The sequence below is a fragment of the Pteronotus mesoamericanus genome, unplaced genomic scaffold (assembly GCF_021234165.1).
Source record: "Pteronotus mesoamericanus isolate MK-2021 breed Mesoamerican mustached bat unplaced genomic scaffold, CSHL_Meso_final scaffold_85, whole genome shotgun sequence".
NCBI classification, from domain to species: Eukaryota; Metazoa; Chordata; class Mammalia; order Chiroptera; family Mormoopidae; genus Pteronotus; species Pteronotus mesoamericanus.
The window spans coordinates 54,894,249-54,908,066 of NW_026555329.1; the positions used below are offsets into that span (position 1 = coordinate 54,894,249).

Here is a 13,818-nt window from a genome sequence, read left to right on the forward strand (position 1 = left end):
TTCATTATTCTACTCCTAAGCCAAACAGTGAATAAAAGTAGTTGCCAAATTTCCGAGTAGATTAGAGTGCAACTTAGTAAATTTTTAAATAAGAATATATTTACGACATTAGAAAATTACTGTTCCTTCTATATTCTTACTCTCATATACATTTTCTAAGGTGCATTTATAAAAATGTCATTGGCTCCATATTATTTATTAAACTAAAAAATAGCACTTGATGGGAGTTTGGGATTAAAGATTCTCAGGCTCTAGTGTACGTAAAATTCACATGGCCCACCAGAAATTCAGAACTGTGTTAACACCCAGAAATCTGTGTTTTTAACAAGCACCTCAGCAGATTCTGAGGACAGGGGTTGAGAACAGAATTTCCTGTCAAGAACATTTATAGGGGTGTGGTGTGCGGTCAGAGCTGTTGAGGTGAACACTTTGTAGGGATCAGCGGTCTCACTCTGGCTGCACCTTGGAAGCATCTTGGGGAGATTAAAAATTTCTGACGTCGCCCCCGACCCCAGTCCCCATGGTAGTCTGACTTGATTGGTCTGGGATGCAGCATGGGCATCTGAGTTTTCAGACACTCCCCAGGTGATTCAGGTGTGGAACCAGGACTGAGAACTGCTGCATTGAATTAAATGACTAATCGGAAACTGCTTTAACTAGGATGGGATTTGGGAGGATGAGAGGATAGTAATAGAATAAGACTGGGTATTCTCTAGGAAAGGCTGTGCAGCCTCCAGAGTATCAGAGAGATGTGTTCATTATGGATGTTAGACAAAGGGACGCCCTCCTCATGTCATGTTCTCAAGTTTTGGTTCTGAGTCTAAGGTCAAATGATTGAACGAGATACAAGTTTGCCTTTACCAGACTTGTATTTTACACTCTATGAAGGTGTGGTCATTTGGTCAGCTACTTATAATTTTCATACGTGGTTTAGATAAATTTGCTTTTAAACCTCTGTCTGGATGGCCGCATTCATCTTGCCCTTCATTAAGGTTTACAGCAGTTTCCAAAATGTCTGGAGGGACTTCGTGGGGAAGGAAGATGGATGGCCTGAAAGAGACGAGCCTCATCACGCTCCCCTCCCCCACCGCCCCATAGCCTTCTCCACATTTTACCCTTGTTACTTAATAGGGTCCCTCCTGAAGCCTTCTGCAGGTTATCACAGCTGCCCTACAGGCTGCCGTCAACCATTTGCAGCTTGTGAAAATGATATCCTCAGCCCTCGTCTGAGGTATGTCCCTGGGATAATGACTTTTAGTAGATGCAGAGATTGCACTGCCGCCCCACAGGCCACGTGCAGCTTGGGAGATCTCCAGTGTGTTTACACGTTGATACATAGCCAGTAAGGAAGTCCACAGCAAAGTGTGAGCCACTGGAAAATAGCAAAATGAGAAGCTTTGACGGGCTTTCCTCCTAATCTAATCTACCTCAATGACTTAGGACTAACTCTTCCTAGAATGTTTGGTTACCAAGATAAGGTTGCTCATATAAATAAGTTATGTTCGAAACCCAGCCCCTGGCAGAATGTGGGAAGGTCAGCATTCTGACCCCCTTCTGCTTTCAAGGACCCTGTCTTTACTCCTGTAGACTTTCTCCTTCCTTCCCTGAGACTGAGCCTGCTGACTTCTGACTCTCATCTTCACTTATAGGCCCTGACCTCTTTGAAGTCTGATATTGATTACAGTGAAATGTCAATTGTCTGATTGCAATGGGGCACCTGGAACTTATTCAGATAAGAGGAGGCGTTTTCAATGTTAACGAAGTACGGGAGCCATGACCTTCTAAGTAATGGTGTTTCAGAAAAAGGAGTATCAGGCAATTGAAGTGTCACTCTCTCTTTTTTACTGGTTCAGTTGCTTTTTCTCACCACAAGACACTGATTGAATCACAGTGCATTTCGACCATGCATCTCTGCCCTCTGGACAGCAGTTTTGAACATTGAGAGAGATGAGCTGTTCCAGGGTTGCCTGGGGTTGCTCATTCAGACTTAATTCTTCAGGCAATTAATTTCCCAAGCCAATGAATGTAACTGCTATTCCTCTATATGCATTGGTTGTGTCTCTGGCAAAATAAAAGGGACTGATTTTCCAACATGCAAAGAAATATAAATGAGCTCTCCAAGCAAGGCAGGTTCCACCAAACTTTTTTTTTAATGCCTCCCAATGAAAGCTGTTGACCTTTATTTGGTTCCTAAATGAAAGGACGCAGCACATTCTGACACTTTATCGCATTGTCTGCTTCCCCCTTGGGTGTGTATGGGAAGGACGATGTGGGGCAGTGTGCTAAGGAAGAAATTAACTTAGTAATAAAAGCTGTACATCACAACTGGGTGCTATGGAAGAATTAGGGTCTCTGGGAGGAGGTTCAAGGGATTCTCTCCTCAACTTCCCAAGGGGAGAACCTTCTAGGTGTGAGGGAGAACAGAACATTATCACAAAGTCTGGAGGTATGGGACCTTAAATCTCTTGTGAAAACTTGCTGAGAAAGCAGGTGTAGTCCAGGGGGACAGGCTGCATTGTGTCTTGCTGCACTTGTGGGAAGAGGGGCAATTAGGAACATCTCACAGGAACAGAGGCTTACCTCTTGATTTCCAGAGGCCTTGCTTTTGCACTTTTTTATCAAAGTAGGTCAGTGCCCAAAACAAAAAAGCAAAGAAACAAAAGGGGCTTTAACCAACTTTGTAACGACATCCCCATTCATTCTGCTGCACAGGCTGAGGCTCCCTGATGTCCTGAGTCATAGTGCCTGGCATTGTGTGTTGCACAGACCTTGAACGATGCCTTCTATCCAACTGCACCGGCTTGTGCAAACACTGCAGTAGTTCCTTCCCCTCAGTCACAACTTCAGCAGTTCTAAATCTGCTTTTTGTCAAGTCCTTAGGATAAGATCATTCTACCAGCAATATCACCTTGTTCACTGAGCCCCGTCTTCCAACCCTTGTCAGCATCTCTGGTTTATCCAGAACACTTTGGCACCTAGCCACTCTTTATGCAACTGAGTATTATAGGCAAATTCTCTGATGTATGAAGCATGGTGGTCTCTGAACACATATAAATAAGTAAAAAAAAAATGGGTATGTATTTTAAATTTTATAATGTTATCATGTTGGTTTAATGCAATCAGTGGACTTGTTCCATATTATCCTCTCATAACCAGGATTTTACATACTCTTTCAGAGGCAACTTGGAGAGTAATTACTCACTTTTGGGGCAAATATCTTCCATGATGCTTACACCTGCATTCAACCCTAAACTGAAAAGCGTAGGCAGTCCATTCTGTAGGGTGAGCATCTCCAGTTGTTCTGTGCATTCAACGGACAATTTCAGGAGGTTATTGGAAACTGTCACATATCTAACACACATGAGGAAAGAAAGAGCCATCCATCTTTGCTCAAGTACTAACATGGCTACCTATTCTTAACTACAAATCCAGCCTGGCTTCAGGCCATCCCCAGCATTCTTCTAGTTACTTTTAAGCTCTACCTGTAACTCTTCTAGCTAAGCTAAATTATTTACTATCTTCTGGTCATACCAGTTGTTTATTTTTCTTCCAGTTGTTTATTGAGCCCGGAGGGCCCACCTGCTCATATTCTCTGCTTGTCATCCCTACCCTATCTCTATCTTTTGATAAGGCTCCAAATCTTATACTATTTTGAGTTTTCTTTACATCTTCACACTTGATGATCCAGCTATAATATATTACAGTCCTTCTCAGTTTGTAGTCTGCTGGTTCCTTTAAAAGGAGAAGAAGGAAAGCTTCTGATGTCAAACGAATTTGGGAAACTTGCTTACCATACTCCTACTCAAAGACGCACAATCCATAGATCGTATGACCAGTAGAGAAGCCTGTACGGTCCACTCATTTTTTTCACTTAATAACCATGTTCCCCTCTGCCTATATACTGACATCCTACTATATTTCTATGGGAAATTCTTGGTGGTGTAGACAATGATGTGCTATGGACAAGGGATTAGGACAAAGGACCCCACAGTACACAAATGAGGTATTGAACCCAAATGAGGTGATACCTTGGTTCTGAAGAGACAGAGAGAGGGCAAGGAAAGCATCCAAACACCCTTCTCGTGCCTGGCTAGCTTAGGGCACCTCTTCTGCTCAGTACTGGGTGGTTTGTGAAGTGAAGCTGATTCTTCACAAGAACATAATCAGAACAGTTTTGAGATTATGTTAAGTGAATCTCAGGTGAAGCACTTGGCTTTCTTAAAAGGCAAGTTAATCTGCTAAATTACTGTCTGCATGTAAAGCAGGAAGGAGTTTAGTAACCAAATAAGATAGATCCCAAAGATCCCCTCAGAGCAGCAGCTCTTTAACAAGACACGCCCTCTGTGGGCTGACTCATTTGCTGCCCCGCCTGCCACCGCCCCCCCTGCCCGCCTCCCCCCCCCCACCACCCCGCCCCCGCAGGCTCCCATGAGGCGTGTCTCTAAGCAGGTAGTTCAGTAATGACAGGGGCTACTCAGGTGTTTGGAGGACTGTCGGATCCCAAAGCAGTTTGTAACCATGCAACAAGCTTGACTTACAAAAAATTCACTTTTTCACTCAGTGAGTTATATACCCAGCTAGGTAAGCAGGTGGCCACCATTTTTTAACTCTGAAACTTGTTACCCATCTCAGTCCCTTTTTGATGGTCATCGGCATGGGCAGCTAGGAGATCCTGAAAACTAACTGGGAGGTCTCAAAACTGCAGGGCAGCTATCAAAGGGGTAAAGGGGGCAGCCAGCAGACAGACACTTCTCCCCTTTATCTCTCATAGCGAGGAGTCTGGGACTGGAATGTGGGTTTGAGCATCAGCTGGTATTTTCTATAAACACAAATACGAAATTGTAGCCTTTTGAGACTTTCATAATGCAGAGATTTTAGGTAAAAGGCTGGAGAGGATTATTTTATAATCGAATGAGATCTCTCCTGACATCTGTTCATTTGTTTCTTTGCAGTTCCTCAGCACTTTGTTTGCCCCCTTGAACTTTGTCATGGAGAAAGTGGAGAGCATCCTCCCATCCAGTCTGTGGCACCAGCTGACTCGAATCTAAGGAAGCCTGTCTGCCCTTCCACTCACTGCACCCAGTGAGCTGCCACCATCTCTTCCATGCCAATTCCTCCCAGAGTGCAAGAAAGCATGACTGAAAAGGAGAATCCATTCTGAGATTTTAAAACATTCATGGACCGTCTGTTCCATACTGAAAGCTGTTTTGTTGTACAAAATTTGTTGATGTTTATTTCTATTATATTTTGCCTTTAAAAAAGAAAAGAGTCAATAATAAACTTTTGTGTATTGCAGTAACTAGTTGTTACCTTTCTGTGTCTTCCAACCCTGAAAGTTTTGGTGTCCCCAGTAAACCTACAGATTTACACTTAATTTACTAGGGACCCAGATCTGCTGAAGGTCACACGGTGATTTTCTTTGCTCATGGAACTCAGCAGGCCCTTAGAACTCCTACAGTTGATAGCTTGGAAAATGGAATCTCTTTGGTTCAAAAGTACTATCTTTTTCAGCTCTATACTGAGTGTCCTCATGGGCCAAATGCACAAAAAAAAAGCTTCCAAAATGAATGACAGGAAGTGTGAATGAAATGACACGTATATACCCTAACAAATTGTTCCAGTTCAGGAACTCAATGAATGGAACTCAACATTGCAGTTCTGGAATCATTTTGATTTTGCTTTCTGTGAATTTGTTGTGCGAAATCTTTTAATGAGGAGCTACAGACTCAATAGTTTGTTGTAGAACCTGACCACTTTACCGACATTGCCATTTTAAAATGCTTTCTTAGAAGGGTATTTTTTTAAAAAAATGTTTGCGTTGCTTGGAATGTGAGCGTTCTTTGAATATTTTACTGATTGGAACCAAAATGATCATGTCCTCAACATCTTTAAAAACTTTCTACGTGATTCACACCTGCCGAGCAAAAGGAGAAAAGTAATTAAACTTGAATCCTCTATCTGAAGTAAAAAGTACCTCTATTTAGAATCTCAATTGAGTGCTTTAAAAAATAAAGGGATTGTCCTTCACATAACTTGTTTTCCCTTTCATTTAGAACCTTGAATCTTTTCCCCAGGACTGGTAAAACAGGCAGCACGTAGGAAAAGCACCACACCACATCTTCACAGTTGGACTTCTGCAGGCTCCTGGTCTTCATCCAAGAACAAAGTCAAGTGGGCAGGTAATGTTTAGATGGCCAAGGGTTTTTCATGCTTTTGGCAAGCTTTTCTTTCTACCTCTTTTGTGCAAATCCCTAATGGGGACATACAGCAGGATCCTGCCCTTAGGACATTTTCTTAGAAGAGGCTGACCTTCCGTATGCACACCAGTAGTGCTGCTCTTGAAGGCAGGGGCCATGTCTGCCTTGTTGGCCTCTTTCCTGCTTATTCCCCCAACACAGCCCTTGACCTGGAGTGGATTCTCAACTGATTCATTGAAGAAATTGATGCAATGTATGACAGGTATAAGTACACTTTTGTTTATGTTCAAAGGAGAGAGATTGGTTCCAGCAGAGAAGGACAGGGAAAGCATAGAATTACAATTTTTAACTGGAAGTATAAGTAGTTACCCATACAATTATTTGATTTACTAGCTGGGAAAACCAAAGTCCAAAGTGATTTTTAACCTGCTTGAGTAGGGGACTCTGGATTGTGATAAGCCTTGAATGAAAGGTTCTAGAACCCATTATAGGTAGTGGTAAGTCAAAACAGCCCAATGTGAATAGATGTTAGGAACCCCAGTTCCAGGAAGTGCAGCAAAGAAATGTAACAAGGATTTTAACGCACCACGTAAATTTAATAGACTTTAGAGCGGTTTCATGAAGAGGGGAGGCAGAAGTTAGACGACTTCTTTAGCTGTTCGATGTTAGGAGTAAAGGGAGTGAATGGGAGAGCTGAAGGTGGAGAAAGGTGGTGACAGAATGAAGACACTGTCTGGAGAAGTGAGATTGTTGAAGGAAATGGGTCCAGGATCTGAGAAGGAGCTAATCATGTGAGGAGGAGGGAGACATCATCTCTAAACTTGTGTAAACTTAATAGCCCCTTCACCTTATAACCCAGAGTCACTCTTCAGACACAGGCTGTGAACCCCAAAGCTCCCTTTTACCTGCATCTCTCTTCAACTACTTGGCTCAACTCTTGAGAACAATGCTGACTCACTATTGCCTCTTTGGCCTCCTGGGACTGGATGCCAGTGAGGTGGTTGTCTTCCCAGCTCCTGCCTGTTTTGCTGCCCCTGTAGACAAGCATTCGGGTCCTTTTTATTTTAAGACTTTTATGCTTATCTGTGGAGAAGGAGAGCCAGAGCAACCAATATATAATGGAGCAGTTTTTTAAAATGACCAGTTTCACATGGTTCTTAAACTTATCAACACAGGTTCACAGTTGCTGACTTCTTACTGAAATGGCAACTGGAATCCAAGTTGCATTCCTGACTTCTGGTTTTATTTCTATATGAGGCAACATCAAACTCCACTCTGATGGGCTTTGCTCTATGAAGATCTTCCCACAGGACAGTAAGTCTTTTTTAGTCTCAACTTTTATGTGTTGGAATACAAATGCAAACATTCTAAATGAAATATTGGAAAATTGAATCTCATGCAGGGAATAATCCAGTATGACCAAATGGATCTCTAGGCCTTTTTTTTAAACGTCTTATCAGTAGTTAGTATGAAAGTCATTCTGCCTTTATAAAAAGAACTGGGGAGATTTCTGTATTTTTATATGGCCTTGTATTTTTATAAGAGGATTAAACATTGCTCTTCAAGGATTAGGAAAAAACTCAGATATGAAACATCTGATTTTTGCTTTGTTAATGATAGATCTATGATAATGTTTTTACTGTCTGCTATGGTGACCAGTCCTTTTCTTATGTTTAGGTTGTATATTTTTCTAGGAAATAACCATTTTCTCTAGCCATTCAAATGTATTACCACAGGAGTTTCGAAGCATCGTAAGTGCAAGTCAGGATTCCTGGAATTGGTGAGAGTCAGGTTAGGAAGTGAAGATGGCATCATATAAGGTTGGGTGCTGGTAGGAAGAGTTGGTTATCAGGATTTCTGACGTACCTCAGGCAGCATCCTCGCACTTTAAGCCAATGGGCTTTAAGCCTGAATGCTTTAAGCCAGAGACGATGGCCCCTATGGACTGGAGCCTGAAGGCATCATCTCCTGTAACTGGAGTGAGATTGCTGACAGCTTGATGAACCTCTCAGAGTGCATCTCGGAGCATACACGCCTCCGTGGCATCTATGCCTATGGTTTTGAGAAGCCCTCTGCCATCCAACAGTGAGCCATTCTTCCTTATGTCAAGGGTTATGATATGATCATTCGAGTCCAATCTGGGAACGGAAAAATGACCACTTTTGCTGTATTGATTCTGCAATAGATTAAATTGGATCTAAAAGCCACCCAAGTCTTGGTCCTGGCAGATACTAGGGAACTGATACAGCAGATACAGAAAGTAGTCATGGCTTTAGGAGATTACATGGGTGCCCCCTGCCATGCCTGCATTGGGAGCACCAATGTGTGTGCTGAGGTGCAGATGCTGCAGGGGGAAGCGCATCATATTATCATGGGCACCCAGGCTGCGTGTTTGATATGCTTAACTGCAAATACCTGTCTCACAAATACATCAAGATGTTTGTATTGGGTGAAGTGGATGAAATGTTAAGCTGTGGACTCAGGGACCAGATCTATGACAAAAAGCTCAACAGGAACACCCAGGTGGTTTTGCTCTCAGCCACAATGCCTTCCATTGTGCTTGAGGTAACCAAGAAGTTCACGAGGGACCCTATTTGGATTCTTGTCAAGAAGGAAGGGTTGACTCTGGAGGGTATCCACCAATTCCACATCAGTGTGGGGCAAGATGAGTGGAAGCCAGACACTGCGTGACTTGTATGAAACCCTCACCTTCATGTAGGCTGTCATCTTCATCAATACTTGAAGAAAGGTGGATTGGCTCACTGAAAACATTCATGCCTGAGATTTCACCGTCTCTGCCCTGCATGGAGATATAGGCCAAAAAGACTGAGGTGCAATCATGAAGAAGTTCTGCTCTGGCTCTAGCAGAGTATTAATTATCACTGACCTGCTAGCCAGAGGCATTGGTATGCAGGAGGTTTCTTTTGTCATAAACTTAGGGCTTTCCCACCAATAGGGAAAACTATATCCACAGAATCATCCAGTTGGGGTGGATGTTTTGGCTCTAAGGGCGTAGCTATTAATATGGTGACAGAAGAAGACAAGAAGTCTTTAAAATACTGAGACCTTCTAGATCACCTCCATTGAGCACTTTAATGTTGCTGACGTCATCTGAGAGGGGCTGGCCTGCCACCTCAACCCAGCCAGACTTCAGTCCTTGAGAGGATGAAGAAGCATGGGGTGGGGGGGCAGGGAAGAGAGCCAAGGGTTCTGTTCTGCAAGGGTTCTGTTCTGCAAGTGTTCGAGGCCAGGCAGGTTCACACAGGATTCAAGCAGACAGAAGAATATATGTGGAGCTGTCGGGATGTCTGACATGCCTTTATTCTGGGGTGGGTGATTCACACACACCACAAGCCATGAGTCACACAGTGGGAAGTCCTGACTCCCTTATATATTAAATGCACACAAAGCCAGCAAGGTACCAATACTGACCTTCTAGTTATGTAACAGAGCTTTTGTTCTATGCATGCAGCCCCTACTCAAGGTTATATGAACAGTGCTAAGGCATGTTTGCTCAGACAGTCAGGTGGGGGAGCCTGACTGACTCCATTTTCCCCATAGCATCTTGTCATTTTTTTCTTTTTTCCCTTTGAATAAATATCACTTTTTCAGGCGAACGAAAGGACCATGAACATATTAGATACCCTTTACTTTGGGGTAGGCTCTTGCCCCAGATGCCATCTCTTATCCCAGAAACACTAATCCACTTCTCTAACCCATTTTTATATTGTTTTGGGTAGTACTTATTGATTCAGGAAACAAACATAAAATTCTGACTAAAATTACTTGGAAACTGAAAAAAAAAATGTGTTACCATAGAGCTACTTGGGCATATAATTTATATTACATATTTAATCTCTTTTGCATTTGTGACTATTTCTCTTTTCTCATAACACATTTTGTATATTTTTGCTCTCTCTGTTCTCTGTCTTTTTCCCCTTTTAATCAGCATCACAAAGTTTGTCTACTTTATTCTTTCAAAGGAAAAACTTTTGGATTTACTGGTACATTCAACCATATGAGTGATCACTGTAGGCATATCCTAAAAACTGGTATCTATAACTCCCTTCAAAGAATTTATTTTTAATGTTATTTTGCAATTTCTAATGAAAACATCAAATATGTTCAACTACTTGCCCCCAAATATACTAAACCCTAATACCTTACATCCATGGATCACTTCTAAGTAAACTTTTGGTCCCTCTTTCAATCATTTTAAAAAAATACATCTTTCACTTCCAGTCAAGATGGAGGCATAAGTAGACACACTTCACTGCCTCACACAACCATAGAAAGAATTACAACCAGATCTCAGAAACAAGTAACAGATGATCTAGCTATATGGAAGTCTGACAACTAAGGATTTAAAAAAGCCACATTCATCCAGGTGGGTAGGAGGCATGGAGTCATGAAGCCAAGGTGGAGAGGTGGCTGCGATGGAATGGATGGTTGCACATTCACATGTGGTGAATAAAAATTGGGAGAGATACCTTGGGAGTGAGCGATCCCAGCCCCGGGCCAGACTGCACAGCCTAGGGTTCCAGCACTTGGAAGATAAATCCCCATTACCTCTGGCTGTAAAAACCAGCATGCTTTGGGGCAGCAGAAGAAACTGCTGGATTTTCACTGCTTAAAGGGCCCACATGAACTTAGAATATACACAAACCACACTGCAGCAGCTGGAATGGTGCCAATTGCATATGGGAAATGGGTGAGGTGACTGGAAGCGGGGTGAGCGCATGGTAGGCCTTCAGAAGCCAGGCAGCGACATTGACCCCTCTCTAAGCCCCCCCCCCCACACAGAACCACAAAGTGGTGAAGAGGGTTGACCAACCCAGGCAATTACCTAAGTCACACAGTTTACAGGTGCCTTTTCTACATAGGTCATGCCACTAAGATGGTATAAAAGCAGCTCTGCCTAATACACAGAAACAAATGCAGGGAGGCTGCCAAATTGAGTAGGGAGAGAAACATGGCCCAAATGAAAGAGCAGAACAAAACCCCAGGAAAAAAATCACTAAATGAAATGGAGATAGCCAACCTATCAGATGCAGAGCTCAAAACAGTGGTGATCAGGATGTTCAGAGAACTCATTGAGTATGGCCACAAAATAAAGGAAGAAATGGAGAATATACTAAGTGAAATAAAGAAAAATATACAAGGAATCAACAGTGAATGGAAGGAAGCCAGCGTTCAAATCAACAATTCAGGACATAAGGAAGAAAAAAAACATTTAACCAGTACAGAAAGAAGAAAAAAGAATTAAAAAAAACAAGGAGAGGCTTAGGTAATTCTGGGACAACTTTAAATGTACTGATAACTGAATCATAGGGTTGCCAGAAGCAGAAGAGGAAGAATAAGAAATTGAAAACTTATTTGAAAAAAATAATGAAAGAAAATTTTCCTAATCTGGTAAAGGAAATAGATACACAAGCCCAGGAGACATGGAGAGTCCCAAACAAATTAGACCCAAAGGAACACACCAAGGCACATCATAATTAAAATGCCAAAGGTTAAATATAAAGAGAGAATCTGAAAAGCAGCAAGAGAAACACAGTTACCTACAAAAGAGTTCACGTAAAACTGTCAGCTGATTTCTCAAAAGAAATTTTGCAGGCGAGAAGGGACTGGAAAGAAGTAATCAAAGTGATGAAAAGTAATGACCTACAACCTAGATTACTTTATTTAGCAAAGCTATCGTTGAGAATAAAAGGGCAGATAAAGTGCTTCCCAGACAAGGTAAAGCTAAAGGAACTCATCATCACCAAGCCATTATTACATGAAATGCTGAAGGGACTTATTTAAGAAAAAGAAGATCAAAACTATGAACATTAAAGTAACAACAAACTTACAACTATCAACAACTGAATCTAAAAACAAAAAGAAACTAAGCAAACAACCAGAATAGGAACAGGGTCATAGATATGGAGATCTCATGGAGGGTTATCAGCTGAGAGCGGGGAGGGGGAGAACAGGTGAAAAGGTGCAGCAATTAAGAAGCATAACTGGTAGGTACACAATAGACACAGGGAAGGTTAAGAATAGCAGAGGAAATGGAGAAGCCAAAGAACTTACATGCATGACCTGTGGATATAAACTAAGGGGGAGGATTGCTGAAGGGAATGGGAGAACTGGGTGGAGGGAAGTAAAGGGGGGAAAATTGGGACAACTGTAATAGCATAATCAATAAAATATACTAAAAAATAAAATAAAAAAATACATCTTTCTTTAATGTGAAACTTCAGAGGCAATGTTAAAATGTTTAAAACATGTTTATGTTCTGCCCACTGTTCATACTGTTTTTCTCCTTGCCCTGTGACCATGCACTACACCAGGTTAAACCAAATCTGTGTGCTGAGTAAACACAGATGAGGGTACCCTCTGAGTAGGTGCTGAAGATGAGGGAGAAGTGGTACCTCTAGACATGTCCATCACATATTTTGGCTTCTGCTCTGCAGTAGGGACAGCTTGGGCTGTACTAGGAATTGACATTTGGAGGGATTGTGGGAAGGGGGCTGGACAGGGTCTTAAAACTAGTCTTGTAGTTCTGCCTTTTAAGAGTCAAGAATGGCTGAGGTGGAACAGAGGTTGAATGTCTGAGAAGGAGAAATACCCAATGAAGGGTGGGTTGGCCCTCTATCAGGAATGCTCTGGAGAGCTGCAGGGAGCTCTGGGGATAGATGACTTTCAGGTAATGCTTATTTCCTTCCAAGCAATGTTTATTCTTCTGTAGCAGGAGCAAAGAGAGCAGAAAGTACGAAGTTTCTCTTCTCCTCTTTCTCCAGCTTGTCTCTTATGTCCCGCTGTAGCTAATTTCACAGGCTCTTGGGTCCTCAGCCTTGAATCTTGCATATTGACCAGCCTCAGGTGAAAACTTTGGAACTGAAAACCTCAGATGACCATCATCAAAAGGCAAGCAAACTCACCCTGGCCAGGTGGCTCTGTTGGTTGGAGCATCATACTATATACAAAGGTTTCAGGTCTAATCCCTGGGCTGAGTGCTTACAGAGTGCAACCAATCAGTGTTTCTCTCTCTCTCTCTCTCTCTCTCTCTCTCTCTCTCTCTCTCTCTCTCCCCTCCTCTCCCTCTATCCCTCAAATCAATAAATATATCCTTGGGTGAGGATTTTTTAAAAAGGCAAGAAAACTCAGGTTGTGTACTTGTCTAAGGGGCAGTAAGTTATGCTTTTAGAGAGTTTATGTGGAATAATTTAAAAAAAATTTTTTTCCTAACCACCTACTTCCTGCTCAGAGCCCCTATCCCACAAAACCATATTGTACTGGCCTGTGACAGCATTGTTATTCAAGCCCGTGGTGCCCCTGAAGTCTGGTGGCTCTCTGCTTCTGTGGCACGCATGGGCTATAGGACCTGAGGTCTGCCTTGTACCAGGCACCCCCCACCATGTGTATATAAGCCACCCTTTATGAGATCCGGGTTCTGCTTGCAGGCTCACATCCCATGCCTTCATGCCTCTCAGCTTCTCCCCTCTCCTTTGTGCACACTCAGGACAGCCTCTGCAGTGGGAGCAGGTCCTTCCATACACAGGCTCTTTCAGGCTGTGTCTTGCAGCTGTTCAAGGCCACGCAGGTTCACATGGGATCAGGCAGATGGAGCCATGGG

At 42.6% G+C, this 13,818-nt stretch overlaps 1 protein-coding gene and 1 pseudogene across 2 annotated transcripts in view; both read left to right on the forward strand.

The window, feature by feature from the left end:
* The window catches only part of ST7 (suppression of tumorigenicity 7), a 314,490-nt gene extending 309,190 nt beyond the window's left edge, over window positions 1-5,300 (forward strand). Inside the window, exon 16 of one of the 2 annotated variants that reach the window (XM_054563970.1) lies at window positions 4,953-5,300. In XM_054563970.1, coding sequence (XP_054419945.1) covers window positions 4,953-5,048 — 96 coding nt within the window. In that variant the 3' untranslated portion in view covers window positions 5,049-5,300. The remainder of the gene's footprint in view (window positions 1-4,952) is intronic. The other variant, XM_054563972.1, reaches the window with a different exon arrangement.
* A 1,581-nt stretch (window positions 5,301-6,881) lies between these two features.
* LOC129063194 (eukaryotic initiation factor 4A-I-like) lies at window positions 6,882-9,213 on the forward strand (annotated as a pseudogene).
* Window positions 9,214-13,818: the final 4,605 nt, after the last annotated feature.